Raw genomic sequence first — 27,201 nt, 5'->3', positions numbered from 1 at the left:
ATACTCAGGTGAATGTGATTTCTTGGTTTTCTATTTTTAATAAGTTTGCAAGAATCTCAAGCTTTTTTTCCCACATTGTCCAAATGAAATATTTACATCTAGAAGTTTGCGAAAAGAATAACATAACACAGCTTCTGTGGAAGTGTTGTGAATACTTTCCAGATGCACTGTATTTAACCATTTTGTACTCAAAATAAAAGTAAAGCACACAAACAAAAATCAATTGGAAGACAAATGATAAAAACTATTTGTTGTTTATGACAATAGCCATTAGTACAAAGTATTTTATTGTAAATGTTTAAAATACTACAATAGTGTTTGTGATGAAAAGGCTAAGGAAGATAGTAACAAAAATAAATACATCTGCACCAACAGATATGTGATGAGCTACCTTTGTGGATCTTATCGGTTACATCATTTTTAAGATTTTATTTTCAGCTATGGACTGTTGAACTCACATTCTAACCATATACACGTTTCCTCACAGTGCTTGCAAGAACTTAAGGCATAAAGTATAAGCCTTATCGTCCTGCATTATTATAGTATAATGGAATGGGCGTAATAAAAATATACATGTACTCCTTAACATTTCCTTTTTAGTTAAAAAAAAAACAACAAAAGTCTTTAGTTTGAAAATCACATCAGTTTCCACAATAACTACATTTCATATAGCTGGATTTTTACTGGTTTTATGTGATGAAAATAGAAAAGGATACATGTATGGCTGCTCAACCTGGTGTCAGTGCAGAAAAGCCGACTGGGCCACTAGGCGTCATGGACCACAGGACAAATTGCAAGGAAGCAATCAAAGCTCATCCATCTTTTCCTCCTCTGGTCATTTCACTCTCTGAGTTTATCCAAAACATTAGAGGTACAGCTGATATTTCAAGGCAGATTTTACAGAAGGAAAACTGCTTTAGTAACAGAATGTATCGATACCATCCTCAGCTGCTTTTTGACATCATGCAATATTAAAACTAAAACGTGTTAGAAAGCAACCAGCATACAGGGAGATATTTTGTAAGACTTCCAGAGGATTGTTTTCAGGACTAAAACAGAATTGTCACTGAAATTTGGAATTTTGTCAGTGTAAATGTAGTTTTGGATAATAACAGAACATAAAAACACAACAGAAGTTTTGTCTCTTAATTACATCCAGGAAAGAATAAGTGAGATAAAATTCCTCAGTTGTAGATAAAACAAAGTGCCAGAAACAGTTGATCCTTCATATTGGTTGGTCTATTCTTGTTTCTTCATTTCGGCAGGGTCCTTTTCCTTCCCCCCCGTCTTTTAAAGTCTTGGTGTGGAGGTGAACATTTTCCACAGTTTCTGCCAGTGCGGAGCTGTGCTGAGATCCACAAGTTTCAAGCCAGGGTTCTGTGTCTTGGTTTGATTCTGGGATAGAGCTGTTTGGGAACACATGCATGTCAATAATGCAAACATTTCATTGCAATTCTTATGTTTTAAGATTGATTGTAGAGGCTCGTAACTGACCCCTAGCAGGTTACGAGGAATGTAACCCTCTGTGTCGCCCAGACGGGCCCACCACCAATCGATCTCATCTTCATCCTCTCTGCGAACAATGGTCATGCAGTCTCCCTCGCGGAAAGACAGCTCATCGGGATTTTCAGCTGTGTAGTCCCACAAAGCATAGACCACACCTCTGTTCATTATTCCCATCTTCTCTTGCACACCTGAGAAGTCAAGTTGACACAAAAATAAATAGAAAAAAATCATATCAAGCAGCATTTTTTTGTCAAGAGAGCAAAAAAAAAAGCAACAACATGTAAGAAGGCGGTAACAGACAATGTTAAAAAACTGCTTTTACCATAAAGGAACTGCGAGCACTGAGTGTAACCCTCCTCCATCTCTTCACATTTATCTGCTGCAGTCTGCATGTCACTGTAGGTCATAGCGAAGACCGCTGCACCCGACTCCACCAGAAACTTGCACACTTGTACGTTGTTGCAGGATGCGGCACAGTGAAGAGGGGTCCTGTAAAAAGGGGGACGGGCAAAATAATCAAAACAGGTTAATACAAGTACGGTACAAATAACAGGTACAATCATTTCTAACGGTACATCAACTAAGTCAGAGACGGTCAACCTACCAGCCATCACTGTCTGCAGCGTTAACGTTGACGCCAAACTGGACTAAAAACTTGACAATCTCCGTGTGTCCAGCACACACAGCGTTGTGTAAAGCTGTGATGCCTTCGTCGTTGGGCTGACTGGGATCCTCTACCTGAGTTGGGAGAATGAAGGGAAGCTTGATTAACAGTTTCTAAATGGGGTGAAACTTAGAACTGGACTCTCAGCTTCATTGTATTTGCTGTCATAGAACCTCCTGGATTAGGAAATGTTATCCATGTTGACGAAAATCTGAGAGTAAAGGTCAGGCTTTGCTAACTTTACACAAAATAAAAGTGTGATGTTTACGGTCAGTGATATTAACCATGCTAATATACTAATTGTGGTAAATCTTGAGGTAAGATACTACAGGCAGCTTACAATGTCAACTGTGTTTAAACCCTGCTGTAAAATATTAGTGACATCTTGTTTAACTGCAGGTGTGTTAACACCGACTGCTCTCTCACACAGTGTGATACAGTCTCTGTGCCAAGATCAGAAGATTAGCATTGGTTCTTTTAAGAAAGGAAGCTTAAGGCAACTGCTTCGATGCAGGAACAATCCAACACCAAAACATAATTTTTTGGTGTTAGATTGTTATATCTGACAATGTTATTTTTGAATGAATGTTGCCGGGGAAATTTATATCTTTATGATCTGAGGAATTCCCACATTTTAAGGTGTTCAAAAAAATAAAATAGAACAGAACTATCCTTTCCTGTATTGATGTGTACCCAGCAGCAAGTTAGATTGTAAATGGAAGCATGCATACAAAATGTAAAAAAACTGAAAAATAATAAGACATAGGTGGAATAAGGGTAAAGTCAATATTTCAAAGGAATTTTTTTTCCACATACATATTGATTTATATATTTATTTATTTTTCTCTACCTCTATCCTACATTGAGGCGTGTTTTACTGAATTTGTAACATTGGCCTGTTTGAGAAAATAATTTTTTACTACATAAAGATGCTTAGGAATTGCATATTTCATCTATGTAGAAGGCAGAAAAAACAAACAAACAAGTGTTTTGCTGTCATTTCAATTCATTTCGAATTTCAGTATCATCTAAAATCTGTAAATCTTTACAAAAAAAAAAAAAAGTGATCAGAAATTATCCACAGAATTTGATTAGTGCAGCTCTAATTTTACAGTCTTGGGGTATTTAAATATAGCGACAATTAACTTTTTTGTTTGTTAAGATTTTCAATGTCATGAAAGGTTTCTAGCACAAACCCAAAATAAATAAAATCAGAGGGGGGAGACAACAAAAAGTGTATCATTTGGTAGAAAAAGGCCTTACTTCGTAGATGATTCTCTGGACCAGGTCGAACTCTCCCTCCAAAGAGGAGTCCAGCAGCAGAGCCAGAGGGTTGAACTTCACCCTCATGCTGTGATCGATGCGTTCAGAACCAGACTTGCGCAAATTAGTCCTCTTTCCCTAAAAAAACGTAGTTAGGATTTTATCATCACTCCAAGTAATTTCAAACAGCCATCATGAATGCAGCAGAATGAAGCTTGTGTTGCTGAAGCGTCTACTCTCAGTCTGCTCAGGTCGCTTGTGGATCAGGGCAGTAAAATGTTTTTGTGCATGTTAATCCAAGTTATAAGTGAAAGCGCAGGGAACAAAAAAAAATATTTTGTCCTCCCTTTGTTATGCAACCCGATTAGGAACAAAAGTCCTTTAATTTTTTATGCTGGTTATAGAGGTGAGAAAAACTGAACCAGAGGGAGGGGAAAAAAATGGGTCATTCTACTCTTATCCTACTGATTTGTTCTTTCAAAATCTTCCAAATCTCCATGAAAACCGCTTAGCACGTCTTTTCTAACAGATTAGCAACAACAAAACACAAATTAGTGTTTATTTTTGAAACTTAATATATCCTCTTAGTGTTAGGAAAACAGGACCCATTTTCTAGAAAAACAATAGCAGTGATTTACAAAGATTTCTGGTTATATAACAACGTCAGATCAGTTCACCTCCACTGACCAGCAGAACTTGCACCAACTCACTCTCATGACTTGCTCTTATGGAGATTTGAAGGAGTTTTAAAATAGACCAAAGAATAACTGAATGCTTTAGAAAACAAAACAGATGACAACAGAACATATAGAAAAAGTCGCTTAGGATGATGACGGTTCGTACCGGAGGCAGCGTGACCTCTCCAGTGACCTCAGGCGCCTTCATGTTAAACGTGTCCTCTCCCAGGCTGTCCTGCTCCGCTCCGCTGGGGTACGGCGGCGGGGGGTACGGAGGGAACTCCTCAACAAAGCTTTCGAGAGGTGGAGGAGGCAGAGTGGGTATTGTGTCGTCCACGCCACCAGGGGGTGGCGGAGGGAAGAGCACGTCTTCAGGTCTGGGAGCCGGATGGGACGGAGGAGGGGGTGGGATGATGAGCTCACTATCTGGAAAGGCTGAAGGTGGTGGGGTCTGTTCGGGTGTGGCTGGAGGCGGGACGTTGGGGCCGGCGGAGTGTGAAGACAGTTCTCCGCTCTTCAGAGCCTGACCCATCTCTGATTGGGGGACTTCTGCGATGCTTTGTGAGTTCTGCACATGTGGCCCCGCGGGTCCATCTCTCACCTTTTCTGTTTCTCTGGTAAAAGCTGGAGTGGTTGGCATGGTAGCGGCAGTCTCCATTGCTTTTAGGGTGGTCTTCTGATAGCGCAGCTTCTCAATGTTGGGCCCTCCTGGACCCTCTGGCTCAGTGATGGAGCTGCGTTTCTTTAGGGGCCTCGGGGCATTGTAGAGCTTGGAGATGAAGGGGAGTAGCTTGGTGGGGCTGAGAGGACGGGGGATGCGCTCCGTTTCTGGCTGGGGGTCCTCAGACACGCTGGGACTCCCACTGTTGGTCCTGGCGTTGTCAACCTCACTTTCAGGAGCTGGGGAGCGGCGCTCCAGGTATGGGTTCTCCAGGTATTGAGAGCCTCCACCTGGAATCACTGGTTTGCCATAAACTACAGAAAAGTACACGAAAGTCACACTCAGCTTGGTTATCAAGAGACAGGCTGTGTTGTTGCTGGGAAACCGTTATGCTCACAGAAACCCACAATATTTTGAGTCACATCATTAAAACCTTAAGTCCTGGATTTAGTATCTACTACCACCACCAGACTGAACATGCCAAGAAAAATCAACCAAGAAGCCTAAATGCAACATTCCACAGAATAAATACATCTATAATGATCAAGGGAAAAATAATTACATTCACCAATAATAATTTACGGAGCGAGTAACAATGTCTGTATAGTACCACACTTTTTCCTCCTTTTAACTTTCCACTAACATGTCTAGAAACAGGAGTCTGAAAAGTCATTGTTAGCAATGACCCACCTTGTTGGGGTGTCAATAATTGTCTGCCTGATGGCATGTCTATTAAAAAAAAAAAAAAATTTCAATGGTCTTCTGTGATTAAAATTTTCTGAAAACATAAGTTTTATGCTTTCAGCAGGTTCACATTTGAATCATCTGTCTATGTCATAAATCTAAAAAAACAGATGTCTTAATTAATGACATAAATTCCCTTTTCCATAGTTGTTTTAATTTATTACCATGCAGCCATAATAGAAATGAATAACCGTGAATATTCTCACCGCTGGTAAACCCGTTGGGACGGGTCTGAGCCCGGGTGAGGGTTCCCTGGATCCCAGACTGGAAAGGCTTTCCTGAACCAGACTGCTGAGTGTACATGGAGTAAATGGAGCGAGCGTCTGCCGTTGACGGCTTAGTCAGGCTGCCGTCTTTGGAGGACGGAAGCTCTGGGGTGAAAGGTCGGACCGTGGCTGCAGGTGGAGGGTCCTGCTTGGAAGGCAGCGGGAGTGTCTGGCTTTGAGAGGGAGGTAGAGGGCTGCGGCCCATGGTGGCCGGCGGTTGCTGGCTGTGGGGCTTCGTCTTGGGGAAAGTGCCAGTGTTCAGCCCCTGCTTGCTGTAGGGAACAACGCTGGGACCTTTTGGTTTGGTGGGAACAGGAGGGGGCACCTTGACTGCAGATTTCGGGGCAGACTAGAACGTTATGGAAGAGAAGAAAAACTTTTTAGATGTGAGGAAGCATTTCTATTGGTTCACACTAAACCAGTTTTTCTCTCACCTGTGCATCCCTGACCAGGTCTTCACTGCTCTGGTTCTTGCGAAGGGAGGCAGCAGGAGCTTCCGTCGGCTCAAACATGGAGGAGGGGCGCAACTTCCTGTCTCTCTTCAGTTCAGATTCATCTGATTATAGAGTAAATTTATTTATTAAAAACGACAGGGAAAAGGTTGCTAAATCAATTCTTACATTTTTCTGGAAAGAATTTAGGTTCTGTGTAGTTCTCTTACCTTGTTCTATGTTAGAGTTGGAGTAAGAGGTCATCCGTGGCAGTGTTGAAGCTGGGCCAGGCCCATTGACCTTTGGATCTTGACCTGAGGAGTTCCAGTCTGCCGGCTTTCCAGGCTGCAGACCTGAGGAGGAGGAGAGGAAGGATTCTTCAAATAGTGCAATATTCCTGACATAAATAAAGAAACCAAATAACCCACACTGAACTAGAAATGGGGGAAAACTCATAATAAAACACAAAGTTCAGAGAACATCTCCCTGCTTATGGCTTGCTTTTGGATGACTGGCTAAGACTGAGCCAATGGCCAAGTATGTCTGCAGTCAGATGAGCCATAAAGCACGGAGCACTTGCTTCTAGCATCACAACGATGGGAAAATGAGGATATTTCCATAAGACTTGCAGGAAACCAAATGAAGAAGAATTGTACATCAGTGCACATAGTGTAAACACAAACAGACTGAGTTTGTCAGTCTGTTCTGACTGTCAGCTCAAGTGAAGGTTATGCATTTGTTCCAACTGACCCATTTAGAGATGCCGAGAAAGAACGGACAAGAAAAATAAAAACCTCAACAAGCGAGATTTGCACAAATGGCAGAACAACACATGCCGAGCTATCAAAATTAGAAGTAACATCAAATGAAAAGTATCTAAAATCTTTCGACGTTATAAAGAAGTCCTGAAAGCACACACACACACACACACACACAAACATGAGTGTGTACCTTTTCTTTTAGCCCGCAGCTCTTTCAGAGGCTTAAGCAAGAACATGGCTTCTAACGGAGATGCATTCAAAGACAAGAAAAGCAAAGCAGTCTTAAACCTTCAGGTTTCTTTTGCTCTAGACATGATGTTGGCTGAGCCCAGGCACTGGCACCCCTGAGGGGCCATGCGGCGAGCAGCGCAGCCTCCCGGAGACAGAATTATACTTTGCTCTACACTTCGGACTCTAGAGAAGAACTGGGAACAATTGTTTATTAAGAACAGATTCTTCTTTGTCCCCGCCCATCCCTCTCTCTCTCTCTTTTTCTCTCTCCTTTCTTACCATGCTGCACATCAACCCACCATGCAGAAGTAATCGCATGCAACAAGACAGACTGGAGAAAACAACATGTTACTCTCACTGCGTTCATGCTGTTTTGCTAGAAACGGACAAATATAGGTTGATGAGGATGCAGCGGGGAATGCAAGAGTGTGATGCTGTTGATATTTTGTATATATATACATATTTTTACAAATTTTTCACATCTGATGAGATTTAAATTTAATACTATGGTGTACACAGATGGTCTATTATCCACAGATGAATGGATAAGAGAGTGACTCAAGTGAATCTCATTAGATAGTCCAAAGCATTGTTTAATGTTGCACTGGTCCAATGGATTTTCCCCGACTGTAAAACCTCACTGGGATCTGGACACACGACACTGAAACATACAGGCAGAGGCTCTCTGGCATCAATGTAAACCAAGAAAATAAACAGATCCTTCATAAGTGTTGAATCAGTTTTAGATTTACCCAACTGAGCTCGTATTTTTTGCAAAGCTTCAGTAAATTTTAATTTTTTTTTAGACAAAGGCTTAACGGCTTGTTTTTGTAAAAAGTGAAAGCCATTATTTCTGCAAAAAGCTTAAAGTATTGCTAAGGAGATCAAAGCAAACTATTGTTTAAGCGTCATCATCTCTTTAGCAGTGAAAAAAAGTCATAGAAAAACACTCCCAAAGTCACTGCAAATCGTAGCCTTCAAAGATTTTCAAGACAAACTATTTGTCCTTAAAATAAAATCAGAAGTAAGAGGTCACACCAGACAGTGGATGAGGAAACTGGCTACCTTCTGAGCTCAAACTGACATCACACTCAGTAGGAATGACAGTCTGCTCTGCTGCTTCAAGAAGCAGGACATTTTCCCCAGACAAAAAAAACAAAAACAAAAAAGGTTTTTAAGCATCTCAGTAATGAAGGGCTTCAGTTCAGAAGTTGCTAATACAACTTTAAATAGATCAGCTGTTTATCTTATTTTATTATATAAACAACATATACATACATATTACGAAGCCGCTAGTTACTGCCAACTCAGCCTAGTCAGAGGTTCTCACCTGAACTAGCCTTGCTCTGGGAGTCGCTGCCTGGTAGAGTGGCAGTGCCGTCTGGGTAACCTGGTTTTACAAGCAGCTCATGCCTCGATGGACCTCGGGGCAAGGTGGATGACTGGATGTAAGGGCCGACTGCTGCCACACGAGACGGACCAGACTGCGGCCCAGCTTGGCCTTCAGAGGGCAGCTGTAGTATTAAGAGAGCAGAGGAGGGGAAAGAAAGGGAGGGAAAGACAAAACAAGACAGTATTTGTTACAACTGGTCAGAAGACGAATGGTGGCAGCAGAACAGGATGGAAAACAGAGAAAATTCAATATATGAAAACCTGAATAAACATTGTAACAAAAGAGAAACTAATGATTGAAATGGACAGAACAAAAAAGGGAAAAAGGAAAAAAAAAAAGGAGATGCTCTTTTCTGACTTGTAGGTGGTGCTATGAGATGCTGACTTTAGTGCTCAAGATGTGGGAAAAAGTATTTTACCACATTTGAAATCAATAGGAGTCGATTTAAACCCACAAAAGGGTTTGTTGAAACAACTCATCACTGCTTAAGATTTTATTCAGGGTGTAGTGATGAGGCTTTTCTAAACTAAAGAAGTGCCACCCAATAACCTTTTCAGACCAATGTCTTAAAATCTACAGGTGCAAATGACAATTGTCACATCTGTGAAGCAACTGACTTCAGGGTGAATACAAGAGCTGATAGCCCAACAAATTAACCAACCAATATCAATTTTATATAAAGCAAACAGGTATAATATTCTGTGAAATTATCATATTAAAATTTTTCTAAATTGAACAGATGTTCTATATTTTCCCTTACTTGTAAAATGTAATAGTACCACACAGAAGACCAACTAATTTGATCTAATGTATAAAAACAGACATTTTAAAATCAGTCATGAGCATGAAAGCAGTGGCTAAAATTGATTTTTAAAAAATTCAAATCTTTTCCAGTTTTCTTACAACATTGACTAAATGAATTGGCTGAAATTAACATGATGTTTTGAATTATTCGCCAAAGCTGACCTCTATAAGAAAATGAACATGCTTGAAATGTCATGCGGAAAAGTAAACTAAAGCAAACATTGATAAAATCACCTGTGTTAAGAAGTCATGCCTCATAGTTGTGATTATAAAGCAGATAAAAGGTACAGCTGCAGTACTAATTTAGTTACCTGACGGTGAGCGTCTTTTGAAGCCCTCTCTTTAGCAGGATAGCCATTCTTGAGAAAACAAAAAGCACAAACATGCAAAAGCAGTTCAAAAGACCAAATAATCCTTCCTGTTCAATGTAATATTAGCCTCTTTGTGTTCTCTAAAGGGGAAGAAAATGTAACCAAGATCGTGTGGGACGACTGAGCATCGTTCTGCAGCCAATAAGTGGTGACGATGTCTGTCAGACCGTTGCTGCTTAGTTGGAGGAAAATGTTGCTTTGGGTGGCTTGTGTTTTTGTGCTGGTGTGAAAGGGGATCACTCATTATGATTCAAGGCAGGCTGTGGGTAAAGCACCTTCTCCCTAGGGCCTATTCACGTTTCCATCTCTAAAAACACAGAGACACACACAAAACCGCAAACGCTTCCATATACTAACCCTGGTTTAATAGAAATGTCAAGAGGGTCTAAACAACAAGATGGGATGCTTTAATGCATGCTGTATGTTGCTCATTTAAAGCTTTTAGAAAAATCTCAGGATGTGTGATATACCAAGGTAGGTAATTTATTATTTATACTCCAACTTATAGGCCACTTATAGAAACTGCAGGCTGATAGATTTTATGTCTACAAGACAAAGTTACACATCAGGATGGTTAAGTGGACTTTTGTGCATTTATTGAGTTACTGATTGGACCTGAATTTGATAGAAAAAGAAAGTCCTTTTGAGAGACAAAAAAAAAAAATAAAAATAAAAAAAAAGAACCCACATGTTCAAAAGGATTTAAATCTAATCTTTTAAAACATGAGAAAGCCGCAAAGCATAGAAGTACAAAAAAAAGGAACATTTTTATTCCACACTCTTCCACCGTAGAGCAGAAGTAAAATTTTTTTCCTCACAGTCAGTTTTACAAACAAGTCTGTTGACTCCCAATTACAGTCCCATGGCAACATGTGTACAAAACAACTCCTGGAAGACGGAAGAGTGGAGGGGAAGAGCAAGGGGGAGGCGAGGCAGAACATTAAGTACTTTTACTGCCAGCGAGATGACGCCAAACCAAAAAATAAAAACTCAGCCAGCCAAATTCTAATATATTTCAGCTTTTACTTCAAAACTGAATCTTAAAAACATGATATAATATTTTTAAAATGGTCCTGTTTCTTTAAGAAAACTGGCTGCTCTTGTTTTTTTTAAGAGGGAGGCCAGAAAAGATAACATCTAAAGACATTCCTGCCTGCCTGCCTTGATGACAGACTGCACTCATTTCAGCTCCCCTGTTGTTAGGACTCGTTTCTGCCAAAATGAGACTGTAGAGAGGGACGGGGAAGAAGTGAGAATGCAAAATCCAACTCTGTCCTAACGATCATATCATTTTATTCCCAAATAAAGATAAATCAGGAAAACAAATCGAAAAGAATTGATTTGTATGGCTGGGGAGTTAAATAGTTCTCCGAAACAAGATAATGGGGTCGGGTTGCCTACATCATGGCTGACCTCTGAATAATGTAGCATCTGAGGCTTGATATAAAACAGAGACAGAAACAGTTTTACTTTAAGGCCACTAGGGGAAGATCTGTGACAAATAGGGTTTTTGGTAAACGTAGCTGCGTTTCCATCATAAATGTGTGCAAATCTTTGTCCATATTCTGCTAATGTTGAAAACACATAATTTTGTAGGTGCAGTTTTTCCATTAAATAAGCAATTAAATTAAAATCTCATGTGAATAAGCTTGTTCACGCAATAAGTCCTCATCCAACCTGCACCTCATCCTAGCACAAAAACTTTGAAACTGCTGTGTTTCCAGTAAGTGAATTTACTTTTATGATCTCAATTTGCGCAATTTCATGGTTAATGGAAAGGCAGCTCACGACAAGTCAAAGATGGTGAAGGATAGATTTGGAATGATGAAACTCACAGGCAAGTTCTCCTTCTGCTGAAGAGCTGCTTTCTTCTTCCACAGCCGGTCTCTGAGCTCACTGATCCGCTTGTCCATGGCTGCCACTTCCAGGTTGCGCTTATTTAGATTTTCCCTCTGCTGCTGCAGCTTCGAGTTCTGATCTTGATTGAGCTTGTTTCTCAGCTGACCAGTAAGGCAGACCAGGCAAAGTAAGAATCATTATTTAAGTACATAAATTATGCTTGCTTAACTTTTAATCATTTCAGTTTATTTCTGCACACCTGAAGCTCCTTGTAGAGGCGGTCCAATTCTGCCACTGAGCTTTGATTGTCGTGCATGTTGTCTTTTTTGCCACTTTTAAGCGTTTCTAGCTGCCGGCTGAGCTCCTCCACCTTGGATGCGGCCATCACTAGTTCTCTCTGCTTCTGCTGGAAAAGGTTATTCATTTGCTCGATTTCTTCCACTGCAGAAATGGAGTGAGAGGAGACAGAAAAAGATGCAAACAGAAACATAAGTACAGAAGCTTTCATTCTGAGATGCTCTCTCAAAAACAAACACACAAAAAAAAGTCTCTAAGCTCACCTAATTTGCCATTGCTGACACGTTTCTGCTCCACCTGGCCCTTGAGAGCCCTGACCTTCTTGAGTCGCACTTCCTGGTTCTCAATATTTTCTCGGAGACGCTGGAGCTTCTCTTGCTCTGATGCCTGCTGCTGCTGACGCTGCTCCTGTTGCTTCAAGTAACGCAGCCGCTGCTCCTGCAGAGGGGAGATTAAGGAAGTGTTACAGGGGGGCAAACATCCCACAGTGTACTCTTGTAAACTTCACATCCATTTCTTTCACACACTGGTTTGAACACCACTGGAATAATGAAAAATAAACGCCGGTCTCTGGCCAGAGTTCCACCAGCTGCGTCATCAGAAGCAGTAAAGATGAATGGTGTTTAACATCCAAACATTCATCAGCTTTTAATAGCTGGATTCTGCTAAACAGGCTCAATATTCTGGAAATCTTCAGGTCATGTGCGCTGAAGCTAACCTGTTTGTTGATGTGTATGAAGTGTACATGGCTGCTTGGAAGCCACATTCTTTGGCTTCCCATGCCGTCCTCAGGCTTATACGAGAGCCTGGGTCACATGAGACCAGAGCGTAAAGGAAGTATTTACATATTACCATCATTCACTGCGTATATTGGAATGGAAACATTTTAGAACGGCTGAGCACCAAACTTAGAGGTGCTTAAATTATATTACAGATCTTTAAGAAAATAAGCCTGACAAATAAATCCAAACCAGGATGGGGTCATTAAAAACAGAAGGGAGTTGTATTCAACTACCAGCAGGAAGTCATGTAGTTTCTGTAGATACCAGAAACTTATCTTGCAATCATTAACAAACCAACCCACTATTCTGTCACAACCACTGGATACATTCTTAGTATTCTCAAATTCAGCAGTACATGTGACATTTTAACACCTGCTATCTGAGCTCCATTTTCAATAATATCCCCCATCATTTTGGCTTTTACTTTCATCCTGACCACTTCTCAACTAAATTCTTTCGACTCTTTTTCCCAGCACAGTTTTATGCACCTTGGAAGCAAGCAGCTGTTGTTGAGTTTCAATCTGTTGCTGCTGCCTGGCGGCCATCTCCTGTAGCTCGGCTAACGTCATATCCATCCGAGGAGTCGCCACCTAAGATGAATTAGGGATTCAGTATGGTAAAAAAAAACAAAAAAACAAAACAAAAAACCCCACTGAATTAAGCCAGTAACATCGATTTTTAATCTTCATAATAATAAAACTGGTTTGTTTTAGATTCAAATATTGTAAAATCATGTAGTTTGTTTTACCCCATTCTCCATCCTTCGTTCAGGGGGAGCTCTCACTCCATTTCTCTTTGGATCCATGCCTCTTGACCCTCCTGTGTGACAGACAGGATTAAAAACAAAAAAAGACTTCAGGTATTACAATCTGCTGTAGTGTTTCATTCAAGTAACCATTTTTTTTTATTTTTTTTTTTATTTAGTGACACCAAAAGACAGCAAACTGTTTGAAGCAGTGGCCTTTACAGGTAGCTGTGAAAAATGATTGGAACTTCCTCCTGGATTCTTGCCTGTTTGTGTCTCAAACAAACACACATACAGTGAAACACCCAGGTTTCTATAACACTGCAAAAAAGGACATGCTTCAGTTAAAACAGATAGGCTGTGCTGCTCCTCTGGACAACCGGCAGGATTAGTACTCCTTGTAACTTGCAATAATCTTAGGATTTAAACAAATGCATAAGCTTCAGGGTCTGTGGACAAAACTGTCTGTGCTTTTTGGATGTTTGAATTTTAGTTGTAAAACTACGATTTGACAAAAACAACGTCATTGCACTATTCAAGATCTTTATCATTTAATTGCTTCTAGGTTTACATGAACAAAAATCTGAATATTAAACAAGATTTGTTGAGTTCATATCCAAGTGTAAGGTACAACCGCGATTCAACCAACACATACAACAGAGTTTCTTTATCATATCCTTCCAGTTTACTGTTTTGACCTCATACAGTAATAAACACAGTGAACCAAAAAGGTAATCCAGGGCTTTATTGGAAGGGCAGAGAAAAGCTTAGCTAACAGTGTGGGAAACAAGACCAGCAGAAGATAACAGGAAGGGAAAACAACCGCCTAATCCCATGGCTAGACTCAAGCTGTGAGGGGTAAAAGGGCTTAGTTGCGCAACCAGAAGCTGAGAAGACGGTCAACAACCAATAAGATACTTCCTGTCATCTTAAGAAAACAAAAAAAAGGCTGCAAAGATGAGTAGGATTCTCTACTTTCATCCGGCTTCAAACATTATATAAATAAAGCTTGCTTGTTAAAATGTTCAGTTATTCATTTGATTAAAGGAATATTTTTTGTTATCTGTAAGAGTTTCTTTGAGTTTAGTAGAAAAACATCCAGTCAACAAACAACCAGTCAGACAAGGATCCCCAATTCTAACTAATTAAGCAATTAAACAAGTAAAAAAGGAAATGTTCATATGAACAGAACACAATGAACATAAGGATGCATAGGTTTTGTAAATACTTCTACAAGCGATAGTGGTTACGCTTGCTGCTCTGTGGACTAAAGCTGCAGCTGTTGGCTGTAAAACCCACCTGACCAGCTGCATATCGTCAGTCTGCTCCAAATCTACCAAGAGTGGAGTAAACTTTAGGCTTTCAATGGGCTATCATTGCGTAATGTTGGCTCATATACGTAAAAGTCTGAAAAGTTCCTAAATGACTGAACTTCTGTATTTAAAAACTCCAGCATTCTCTGGTATTTAGAATCTCTGTGTCAAACATCCCTTGCACAATGGTGTTTAATTTGTAGAAGAAGTGAGGAAATTCTGACACCTCTACTTATCTTTAATTTACAGACTGAAACGTACCGGATTCTCTGCTGGGTGCGCGGTTGTGGCGCAGAAAGAAGCGCACCTCCCCTCTGTGCGGTTCCCATCTTTTGAGCACATCCCACATCCGCTCACCATCACCTACAGGTCTCTCTGTGAACAGAGGGCATCAGAAGTTATACAGAAATTACAAAAATGACAAAGAAAAGAGAGAATATTAAAAAATAGTTCAAGTTAAACATGACAAAAACAAGGCTGGTCAAGTGTACATATGGTGTTTGCTTAGAGAATATTGTTTGACCTGCACTGAAAGGTGCATCCTAATAAGGTCTCTTGGCACAAACATAATGACAAAACAAGAGTGTGCTGTTCATTCTTTTCAGCTGACATGGAACTAAAGGGCTCATCAACAATTCTTGTGACATTTTCATCAGCAAATCTAAGCCTGTTTCATTGCACAAGGGGCGTTACATCGCAGTCAGGCAGAGGTCAATCAAATGATCCGCAATAATGGCAGAACAGCCGAAAAATAATAAATCAGCAAATAATAATTGCATCATTATTAGTGTTTCATTTAAATGTGAACATCTTAGATCTAAAGTGGCCAGTAGAAAACTGCAAAATGAGACTGCTGTTTCATTATCTTGAGATTTCATTTCAGACTACTTATGGAAGTACTCGAATGCAATAATTGGCACTTGTCTCCCTCTTATTGAAGCCTCACCATGGAAACGGCTCGAAAACCTTGCTACTCGAGTTCTGATTTTGAATAGTCATTACGTCTAAGATAGGGGAAAGAGAAGGCTGAAATTATAACCCCCCCAACTCCACCTCCTGCTTTGGAGATGTAGGAGATATTAAGGTGCTTTGTTCTTGTCAGGGTGGTTACAGTTTATACCCAATTTGCTTTGCAGATATATACCAAGATGAGCTCTTATGAAGCAACTCAAATGATCACACCATCTTTATGAAAACCAACTGTGAGAATATTAGACCTGAAAAATCTTCTGTTCTGGACTCACCAGATCCACGCCACATCTCGGATAAGTGGCAATCCGTTTCCCCGGGCTCCTTGCACATATCTACCACATCTCGGCACAGTGTCTCCTTGGTAACGGGAACCTCAGAAAAATGTTGGTCATTGTTGCTGAGGTATACAGTCAAGAACATCTGTGCAAAGGAGGCAGAGGGAGGGAAAAGTAGTTAGCCAAGCATGTTAGGCAGAGAAAACTTAAACAGGAACATGAGAGTAAGGATCCTGGTACCAAGTGGAGCTGATGATGGCAAAGAAAACACCACAGTTCTGGAGAACTGGTGCAGAATTCCCCTATGGGTCAGTTTTTCACAGTGAGTGTGTGCATACAATGTCTACTTCCTCATCAGCAGTATGTCATTTCTATGCTCCGTTCATCTATCAGCAGGAGGGAAAAAAAACAAAAACTTCCAGAATTCCATTTAACTTCACACCATTGAACTTAACTCCAACTAACCCCTGAGAGAAATCAGTCGAACACAACACAGGAAAACCGGCTCTACACAGCTAATACTGGAAAAGCTTGATTTGTAGATCAATGTGTATTATGGGAAAGATGTAAAGTTATCACCTACACACATCTGAAAGTGGGATGGAATGTGAAAGCCTTCAGCTACTACAGATAAAAACTGATTATATAAACTGAAACAGAAGTGAAGCATTCCACTGGCACAGAGCTCAAACATAATCCCTGACGCTGACTATATAAATCCACCCAAATTGCTATTTTTATGTCACCATCTTTTTATTCATTTATCTTTCCCGTTTATTTATTTATTTTTTTACTTTTTAACAACAACAGTTATCCTTAAAGGTTTTGTGTTTAAGGAGAGGCCTGCCTGAGGTTTGCAGAGCTATTTGTGTATGTTACTGGACGCTGCTGAAGTCATTCATATTTGCCATCATTTAATAGCCAGCTATGGTTGAGCTACGGTTTCAAAAACAAACATGGTGGATGAAAAGCACCTGATGTAGTTCATAGTTTACAAAGTCTGAAGTTATCTAAACTAACATACTAGAATACGTTAATGACAACTAATCAGGTTTTCTTTTATACCACAGAATCACAAGAACGATGAGCTTCTAACAACCTGGAAGCTTGAGGATTCCAGCTAAAGTCTAATTTGAAAAGAAAAGGCTTCTATAAAAACAGTCTTACCTACATTAGAAATTCAAAACGAAGAGCACAAACAGTTCTGACTCAGTCAGAACACAAACTAAGGTTCTTGAGGCAATGAATTGGTGCCAATCTCTAATTGTACCACAAAAACTGGCTTATAGTGACAGTGCAAGGAAGAGGGGAGAATAGTATGCTGAGTCAAAGGCCCTGACCGGACCGGACTGCTTACTGAAGATGTCAGTGAAAAGACTCCATTGACAGAGTTGGTGAGTCATCATTGTCAGCACAGAGAGCATCATCCTTTCCAGCAATGTGTGATGCAAACTATTGTAACCAGATTTAACCTTTTATTCCTTTTTAGTGAAAGATCACCTTGTAGAGTCAAGGTGGATTTATGGCTGCTTGGTGATTCTGACATGGTTCTGCTCAACGTGACTGGGAATTTCTTTACGTCCCACATTATCATTGTACAGTAAAAGGTCTGAGTTTCAAAGGAAGTAATCCAAAGCAGTTCACAACATCCCAGAGGACATACAACACATGACCTGCCTGTGTAAACATGGTGGACTGACAGAGAGAGAAGGTGGAAGAATCAATAGGAGGAGAATAGTGTTGGGTGGCAGTTTCAACACCGAAAGCAGTTTTTTTTTCCAGCGCTGAAGGTAATGAACCAGGGCCAACAGTGACCGGGCCCAGAAACCTTCAGGATGAGTTAGAACTTTATCATGCACCCTGTGGATGAAGCCATAATAATGAAGCCCAAAATGATAGTTACTTAAGTTTTACATTCACATAATAAATTTTGTTAGCTTTAAAGAGTTTGTATTGTTTTTAAAAAGTGAAATCAATATAAGATGTACATCTCAAAATGCAAATATTTTTTACAAGTATTTAATGTTATTATAGATTGAGGGTCACTTGATGATAAAAAAAGCACTATATCGCCTTGCTATGCATGATTAAAAGAAGAAAAAAAAGTATCTGGAGTCCCTGTTTTGACTGAGCTGGACAAATTGAGAGCATTAAATATTCATAGACAACACCAAGCAAAATGAAACAGCTCAATAACAGCTTGATGGTCCCACTGCAGGGCAAATTAAAAGCTACTCTGCAGATAACCAGAAAGCCTCGCTAGCTTCACACAGCTTTAAAGCAACTTGGAGCTGAGCAAAACTAATGCAGACTAGAAACAAAAACATTTGGCTGAGATTTGCTTCGTTTGCCTTCCGTCTATTAGATATGAAGCAAATGAGCGGATCAGAAGCTGAATTGCACTTCCTTCCTGTCTGTCTGAGAGATTGCCCAGGAATGCAGAAGGTGCATGCAGCCTCTGCTATTCTCTTAAGGCAACAGACTGCTAATTCTATTACAGCATCAGCAAAGTCAAAGCCATTTCCCAGCACTTGGCGATGGTCTGACAGTAAAGAATTACAAAATGAAAATGACTGCCAATCTAAAGAAATGTGCAGCCTGTCCTCTGGCTATCTAGAATTGAAGTCGCTATAAGGCAAAATCACTGGGGATATATCCCAGGGATTATGTTAATCTGCTATATAAAAATATAGCCTCTTACCAGTTTGCTGTCTCTGAGACACAATAGTAAGCTTATTTTCTCAAGCACGCACAAGAGCAATAGCCTATACCTTATAATACATAATATAATATAACCCATATATTATGTATATATATAAGTGAATTATATAATATGCAATATAATCCAGAAATTTCTTATCTGGATTACATTTCTGTACCTGGGCTAAAGGGATAGTTGTAATAACTTGGACAGAACAAAACCTCACAGTCTTGGAGGTCAGCTGTAGGACCTCTCTCTGCAGGAGACAGAAAGGATTGGGTGTATTTTAAAGATGAAAGGCTGCAACATCAAAACCCACAGACAAAAGGTGCAGTAATAAGAACACATCTAGAGGAGCAGAAGGGCTGCAGCTGGCAGTGCTTAAGCTCCCTGTTGAAAGGAGCTCAAAGGCTCCCAAGACTGAAAATCAAATATACACCATCTCAATTGTTCTGCGTTACTGTATTGAGACACCATTGTTTTGTCAGTGTTTCTGCCAAGAATACAGTTACATAAGGTGAAGCGGCTGTAAAGCTGAGCAATAAAGTTGATAAAGATGTGATTTATGTCATATTCTGTGTGACCGCATGCAGGGTTTTGTTAAAGAAATGTCAATTAGCACAGATCTAAACAAGACTTTCAATCATGTATATGTGACACACTCCTTTAATGTCAAAAAATACCAACTAGTCTACAGGATTATTAAATAAATTACTTCCAACAATCCTAAAAGTCTATTAATCCATCTGCTCCACCTCAGAACCTTGGGAGTCAATTCTATTGCCCTTCATTTCAAGATCATAGTCCATTAGCTCACATATTGAATAAGATGGATCAAAACAGTTTGTTGTTTTGATCTCTAGGCAGTTTCACTAGGTCCAGAGATACACTAATGACAGGGCTTTAGTAAAACTGCTCTGCGATAGCAAAGTAATCAAACCATCAAAACCTATCCAGTCACAGATGACCCATAATTTGTCTTTCTTAGAAGGAGTTATCGTGCAGTTTCAAAACTACGGAAATTTCAGAGATATCAGAGAAAAAGGTTTATGTGATTGTATTTTTTTTTTGTATAGAGTGTAGCGTAAGAGGTAACATATCTGTGGGGTCAGACGTGGGTTTAAAATTAAATCTAAACATCCCTGATATTTTTCATTAAACCCATGCTGGTTGCAGAGGACAGCGCCCAGCAAGACCTTCCAAATTCTTTCTATTCAGAAGTCTCAGTGTTTGTGATAAAACCCAACACTAAGGTCCAGTAATTGTTTTCCGTTTCCGTGCCCCTGCCACCTCCAGCTGCTCAGCAGGCTAAAAGAGTGATGTGATATTTATCATTCCTCTATGAAGCAAATGAGAACAATAAATGCTGTAGGTAAAATAATTTAAATGTGACAATAATAATAAAGCATATTATGGTTTGTTTCACATTTTTTCAAGACAATGTCAAATAACCTTTTACTTAGACACAATATAAACATTAATAGCTCCACTCCATTTTACCTATGATATTTATTGTTGCTCTGCAGTTGTGTTGTCACATTAACAGAGCATGGAGGTAGTCCGCAAAAGGTCTAAGTTTAATTAAATACATTGAGATTTACTACTATTTGTACCCAAGATGTGATCAAATGCCAATTGGTGAATAAACTGATTAAATAGGAGACATTAAGAGGCATATTTACAGCTGTAAAAGATAACGGGGGGTTATAATTTAACCCATCTCTAAAGCTTCTTCGCTTTACAACTGCTGTGCTTTACATCCATATCCATGCTTTCAATTACTCACAAAGCCAATGAATCAACCACATTTTGTTGATGAAGTCACCTCTGAATCCAATATCTATGGGATTCTAACACACTGCAGCAGCGTTTGTCAGTGTATGTGTGTGTGCGCTCCACAGTTCCAAGAGTTGACTCACTTCCAGCATAGCAGTCCTTCAGAAAGGTGAGGCAACAGAAACCCTCCTAATGGCTTTCTGCATTATTTCTCTTCATCTCATTCACCTACTCACTGGAACAGCGGGCTGCACAAGGGGATGAGGCAATGAGGGAGAAAAGGTCAGGAGTAACAAACTACAGACTGTATATGGAATCCAAACATCCATTTGCCATCGTTCAGCTGCAGCATTTAGAAAAACAAGGAGGGATTTATACAAAACAAGCGCTCATAATTTAACACTAAAACAAACTGTGCCACTTCAGTCTGAACAATCTCTATTCATGCTCTGCACTGCAGCATTCAGCCTATCGCTTGATGATCTGCACTCTTCCAATATCCTCCCCTTTCTGGTCTACGTGACGAGACGGTTCCCATTTAGAGGCAATCTGCGAGATAAAGGAAAATGGAGTCGAAACTAAGCAGAGGAGAATTATTACTTTTTGTATAGATGCCCTGACTGCTGAACTAAATGATTCTGAAAAAGACAGAGGTCACAGGAAACAAAATTACTCAAATGGTCTTGAACATGACTATTATTATAAATACATAACAAAAACCTTCAGCTTTTATAAAATAACCTACTGTATGAGTAATCACTGAATACTAAATACCTGAAGTCTTTAATGTAAAATATGATAAGCTGGGGAGACGGATTTAGCTATCACTATTCCCTGAAAACTCACTTAATGATGCCCTTGTGGCATTTAATCTTTCATATGCAAAATTGAGTAAAGAAGGCAAAATGCCGACTGTAGGATAAAATGGCCTTTCCCGCTTCAGGAACTATTCCAGTTTCCAGGTATAACATCTTAATGGATGATGGAATGAATCCCAACTAAAGTCTGTAGTAGAAGAATATTCCTTAACACACTCATAGCCAGTGTGACTCCAAACAATCAAAAGTTATATAAAAAGACAATTATAAGCAGTGAATAAATAACTAAATATCAGAGCAATATTTCATTGACTGACCAATTAAAAATAGCAAAAAATTTTTAATTTAGTCAGGGTTTTAAAGAGTGAAACTAATCAATAAAAATCACAATAAAATAAAAAAAGCAAATGCATGCAGAACAAATTTATATCAAATTTAAAAACAGAACAGCAAAATAAAAAAACAAGCAGAGTACTGAGCAATAGATGCTGGTTGATATAAGTATAGTTGATATAAAATTAGTGTTCACAAACCTGGAAAACGTATGCCAGTTTTACAAGTGGGGAGTGAACAATAATAAAAAAAACAATAGTTACGTTTTAATTACTGGAGACAAACGATTCTGAATATGGAACCAATGTCCAAATGCTAATAGCAACTTTACGTATTATGACTCATCTATGTTATGGCTGATTTTAATTGTTTTTGAAGAACTACTTTGACACCAAGGATTTTAATACAAAGTTGTTGTTTTTTTTAAATAGAACCTATACATAGAACCATCCAAATTTAGGAGAAAATGTTATTATTCATGTGGCTTCCTTAACAGAGTTGCATCATATTGCCTACTAAAAACACACATTCATCATTCACTTCTAAACAATCGACTGACTTACCACTTTAAAACATATTCAGTAGACTGAGGCAGTGTTCCAATTGGTTGAGAATTCAGTTAATTGTTTGCAGACAAAACTAGCAGAAATAGTTACTCCTTTACTTCCTAAACAAAGTGTTTTGGTTGAACTCCACAATACTAATTGGTTAGTGTTATAATAGCACAAAGTGTACATTAAGAGGTTGTTGAGCAGAAAGAGAGCAGCACTGGCCGATAAGAGTCCAAGTTTTTGTATCACAAAAAAGGGTGAAATTACTGTTTTAATTCATAAAAAGATTGTGTAAATCCAACAGTCCTTTTGTCCATTAGTCCAAGTAATGTCCTTGTTTATCACATGGTGTAGTTGAGAAAATACCACAACTCTTCCACAGAGTTAACAGGAATGTAGATGTCAGGGCGAAACTCTTCTCAGGTTTTTATTTACACATGCACATGCAGCAAAAAAACAGCTTCATGAAGTACGACTGCCCTTTCTCACGATCTGCTGCTGCAGCAGATCGTGTAACTGAGAAATGGTAAAAATGTGTGATGGAATAATGATAGCCAAAATATGTACACAAAAATATCAACTATCAACTTAAAAATCTACTCACAAAGCAGCCTTTTGTCATGGGAGAGAAATAGGAAACCGACACGATTTTTTTGTATTTGTAAAACAAACCAAGTGTTTTCCATATCCCATTATGTTCTTTAGGTTTGTTCTCCCACAATTGTTCCTTTAAATTATCTTGACAAAACGTATTAGTCAATAAACAAGAAGAAATTCAAGCCGAAATGTAAGAACAACAAATAGCAGCTCACCAAAGCTGTTTAAGCAGAGATAACCACAAGTCGGATGTAAATGAGTTACACAATGCTATGGTTCAATAAAGGGGGAGAGTGTCCCTTATCAGTCTGCAGCCATGGCACAGGGGCACAAACAATGTGGTTTCCACAACACAGTGTTAAAGAGCTCCTTTGCTTTATTGTGTTCCGGAAACAGTGCCCCCCTCTGCACTCACATTTAAATCACAGCCAGCAATTATGCCACTGCATTCTCACTCCTCCCCACGCCCCGGCCTCTATAACCTGGGTCACTGGTTGGTGCTGTAATAAACCCCCCCCCAAAACACAATACTTCCTATCAGAAAAGAGTGAACACAGGCCATTTCTCTTTCAATCAAACACAGGAAACCGTATCTCATCAAAACACTTGCAGCATCCATCCATACTATTGGGGGGAGAGCAGAGAAGCCAGTCGATAGCAACGACGTTGACTACATGCCCTTAACAAACAGAGATCATTAACATGACAGGTGTTATTCAAATTCCACTCAGTTGCCAAGAAGGATACGCTAATCAAGATAAGGGCTTACGTAAGATGTGTCATGATAAGTTTATACAATCAACATCACTCTGTCTTGTACAACCTGTTACTCCACAGTAACCCTCGTTAAATGTAAAGCAAACTTTAATTAATAAAAAAAAGAGATTAAGAAAATGTTAGGGGAAAAAAAAAAACAATTAATACAGCTTATTGCAAGCTGAAATCTTCTGGGTTTGCTTTAAAATCAGACAGCCAGAGTGAAAAAACGTTCCTTCTGTGATATAAATTAAGCAGCCAAACAATTAATTAAAAATAAGTCAAGGGCTGTTTTGGTAAGAAAATAATCATAGTAGTAATCTTATTACACCACAAAGTCAGAGGTTGCCAGACACCAACGTCAGGCAACTTCTGGCAATGTTGTCTTTTAACACGTTCCTCATGTTCACTCGAGATGAGGGATTGATGTACAGCTAATGATTATTCAATACATTTAGATGGACTTCTTGGAACTGGGATGTGGGCAATTTAAATTTGTTTTCATAGTAGGACGTATTCAACTACGGTAAATTATTATATATTCTTCAACATAAATAAGTCCTGTCTGACTTGTAAAATGCTTTGAGATGACAAATATATTGGCAATATATCACACATGCTGTGTTTTCTAGCACTTATGACAACAGGTGAATAAAGGTAAATGCAACTTCAACTATCAGCATGGCTGCAGCATTTGCTCCAATTATGTGATGGTGACTTTGCAATTGACTGCACTGACTAAATACTTTTTAGTATTCCTGTTGGCATAACAAAATTGGGGTTTAGTTACCTGAAAACAAGTACTGCTTTACATCAACCTAACCATGACTTATTTAATGTTTACGTAGCTGCATACACTCAAAATAAATAATAGAAGAATGTTTAGCTTAATTCAAATTCAAAACTTTATTGACCTCAAAAGGAAATTAAATGTTGCTGTAACTCATTAATTCAAATTCTTCAGAGTAAGAGTAGATAGTGATGGCTGTTAGCAGGATAGATCTCTACTAGTGGCCTGTAAGAACTTAACTGATGTTTATGTTGAGAAATTGTGTGTGCATAATGTCCTTGTGACAAAAAAATATTCGGTCACTCAACCCCAAAAACAGACATTTATAGTAAACATTATAAAGGTTGAACACTCAAATTTGATTTGTTGAAACATTTCATACAAACATCTAGAACTTATTTTCATAACCAATTTCCAGTGGAGCAACGTTTTTACAGGTTTCAGCATAAACTAGGAAACATCGATCAATTTTTGCCCTAACTTCTGAATTAAATGTAACATCTTTATGCTACATTCTACAATATATTTTTAAAAATCATTTGTTCTGACATTTAGCACCCTATAAATTATGCCCATCATTATTTATTAGCATGAAATTTCAATACAATTTTTCCTACATAGCTGTCTACTGCTCTCTCTACATGCATCAAGGAGGTACTAATAAATTATATCCCACACTGCAGCAAAAGCAATGGACCACTGATGATGAACATGATGATAGTGATGACACGGCAAGAGTCCAGAGCTAAGCTTAGCCTTTGCCAACAACACCTGGCATATGCCCCCTGCTCTAGTATATGCTCAAAGAAGAATTATTATCCAAATACTGACAATGCAAATGCTAAAGCTTCTGTAGTTAGGCTCTTAAGATGACCACTCTTCACAAGTATGGGTCCTAAAGGAATAGACTGATGTGGGTTTGTACACTACATATCCTAGGAAGCAAGTTGCGTCCTCTGGCACGCTCACAAGCACCGATCACCGCAAAAACACTTAACAACAAAAGCCTATGAAGAAGCTACACTATCAGTTTACTACGTGAATTTAAATACCCTGCTGTTTCACAACGTAAGAACATGACGATCCTACTGTAGGAAAACAGACACGATATGTTACAGCACAACGTTAAAACTTGTGTAAATAAATCCACTCTTACCGGCATCATTTTAGCTTCGTACCGCATTTAGCTAACCAATCCAGCATGAATCCCCACTGGCAGTTTCGACGAAAGCGTTGAGACTGGAGAGGTCTTTAATCCCGCAGCCTAAACCTGACAACAGGCAAGGCTACTTTCTCTAGCTCGAAGCTCCTCACCTCCGCTGAAAAAAAGAAAGAAGATACTGGGTTTCTTTTCTACTAAAATATGTAAATATGATGCAGAGTAATGTTAACGTAATCCAGCGTCGTGGACTTGTTGCTACACATAACACGGCCTTCGGGACAAAAGTTTCCGTTGTTAAGCGAGCATCGCTGTAGAACTTTGAAACAGCTTGTAACTGCTACAAAATACCCCAAAAAGATATATACAACATAAAGAACAGAACACAAACAAAAAGCGGAAAATATGTTGGAACAAATTAATAATTCTAAATGTCTTACTTAGCGCTAGATGCAAACGTAACAAACCCGAAACTCCGCTGATTGTCTGCGTTGCTCAACAGCTCGCAGCCGATCCCAAAGTGACGTAGCCACAGGAAGTTCATTCCACTTTGGAATTCAGTCTCCGCCCCCTTTCTCCGGTCAAGAGCTGAAGACACCCCCACTGTTTATGTGGGACAGAAGAGCTTGCTTCTTGTCAGACGTGTGTGTGGGAAAATCAAAGGATGCTTGCAGGAGGTTAAACTTGTGTTGGGCCATTAAATGATTTATGATTCGAATGGGAAAATAGCGAAAGGTTTTGCTCTCTTGAAGTGACGACTATAGAGTGTAAAATTGAAGCGTGTGGGAGCCTGGCATGCAAAGACATTGTTTTATGTTGAAGGCTGAAGAGTCAAAACTGCTGAAATGCATTAAGTAAGTCTTTACTAGATGATTTAACTAAAAATAGAAATATGTACGTTAAAATCAAATTATTCAATCACGTTAATTTGTCACATTGTATGGATCATATTAAATAGAATACTGTAACGATTCTGTGTTTTAGTTCTGCTGGGTTCCATATAGTTGTTTGTGTTTGTTGTAAGTTCCAGCAGAACTAAAACACAGAATCGTTACAATACTTTTTACTGCTCAGAATTAAATCAGTAAATTAAGAACTTATCTATTAAAACTTGTATTGATCATGTATGAAATTCTAAGAAAAAAAGTTAAAATCCACCAGTTCACCGTGAAATATTTGAATTATCTATGGCTTATCATATTGAGCATTGACTGATTATGACATTATCTTTAGTAGAAATAAATAATTCCACAAATTAATGATACAAATGTACTTAAAAATGTATCTGACTAAAAATGGAAATAAATTAAGAAGTTAAACTATCAAATATATCAATTGCTCAAATACATAAATTTGATTAAGGTACTACTAGCAATGACAACAACAACAGCTCTACTAATAATAACAAGGAAGCAAAATATAATTTAAAACTGAGGTTCCATTAAGGCTCAAAAGGGGCAACATCAAAGAAATGTGTCATTAGATAAAAATAAAGACAATAAAATAAAGTTTCAATAAAACTAAAAAAATAATACATTCAAATAAAATAATAAATATATAAAAAAATATTATTTCTTAAATCTAAACAAAATGATCAAATGCATAATTAAAACTAAATACGGAAATCATAAATATAAGGAAAGACAGAGAGAAAGAAAGAAACTACAGCGCCCAGAATTCAGCTTTAACGGCAAGCCAAGGGGCTCTAACTTCTCCCAGCTTCGC

General features: G+C 38.9%; 1 protein-coding gene across 3 annotated transcripts; it reads right to left on the bottom strand.

Annotated features, from left to right (window-relative positions):
- Positions 1 to 270: 270 nt before the first annotated feature.
- Positions 271 to 26,057, bottom strand: LOC122843040 (apoptosis-stimulating of p53 protein 2-like). 3 transcript variants are annotated; one of them, XM_044137479.1, is made up of 21 exons: positions 25,944 to 26,037; positions 25,474 to 25,636; positions 20,616 to 20,720; positions 15,993 to 16,140; positions 15,010 to 15,123; positions 13,439 to 13,509; positions 13,179 to 13,280; positions 12,172 to 12,346; positions 11,871 to 12,052; positions 11,608 to 11,772; positions 9,713 to 9,760; positions 8,535 to 8,718; positions 6,443 to 6,565; positions 6,216 to 6,337; positions 5,722 to 6,130; positions 4,277 to 5,085; positions 3,434 to 3,571; positions 2,111 to 2,244; positions 1,829 to 1,995; positions 1,495 to 1,694; positions 271 to 1,406 (listed from the first exon to the last, which is right to left on the bottom strand). In XM_044137479.1, the coding sequence occupies exons 3-21, from the start codon at positions 20,622 to 20,624 to the stop codon at positions 1,365 to 1,367; spliced, it is 3,342 nt and encodes a 1,113-aa protein (XP_043993414.1). In that variant the 5' UTR covers positions 20,625 to 20,720; positions 25,474 to 25,636; positions 25,944 to 26,037; the 3' UTR covers positions 271 to 1,364. The 3 variants fall into 3 exon arrangements, with proteins under 3 accessions (XP_043993414.1, XP_043993413.1, XP_043993412.1); XM_044137478.1 differs by lacking the exon at positions 20,616 to 20,720 and having other exon boundaries at positions 25,944 to 26,057; XM_044137477.1 differs by lacking the exon at positions 20,616 to 20,720 and having other exon boundaries at positions 25,917 to 26,043.
- Positions 26,058 to 27,201: the final 1,144 nt, after the last annotated feature.

Source organism: Gambusia affinis, linkage group LG13 (assembly GCF_019740435.1).
Source record: "Gambusia affinis linkage group LG13, SWU_Gaff_1.0, whole genome shotgun sequence".
In the NCBI taxonomy this organism is placed as follows: Eukaryota; Metazoa; Chordata; class Actinopteri; order Cyprinodontiformes; family Poeciliidae; genus Gambusia; species Gambusia affinis.
Note: the sequence above shows the minus strand (reverse complement) of the source record. Positions and strands in the feature narration are given on the sequence as shown.

Excerpts from the sequence above, each read along its gene's own strand:
- LOC122843040 (XM_044137478.1), bottom strand. The coding sequence starts at position 25,500 with ATGCGGTACGAAGCTAAAATGATGCCG. Across the intron at positions 3,572-4,276 it reads GAGAGGTCACGCTGCCTCCG|GGAAAGAGGACTAATTTGCG; the intron begins GTACGAACCGTC and ends ACGTTTTTTTAG. Across the intron at positions 1,695-1,828 it reads GTGCTCGCAGTTCCTTTATG|GTGTGCAAGAGAAGATGGGA; the intron begins GTAAAAGCAGTT and ends TTGACTTCTCAG.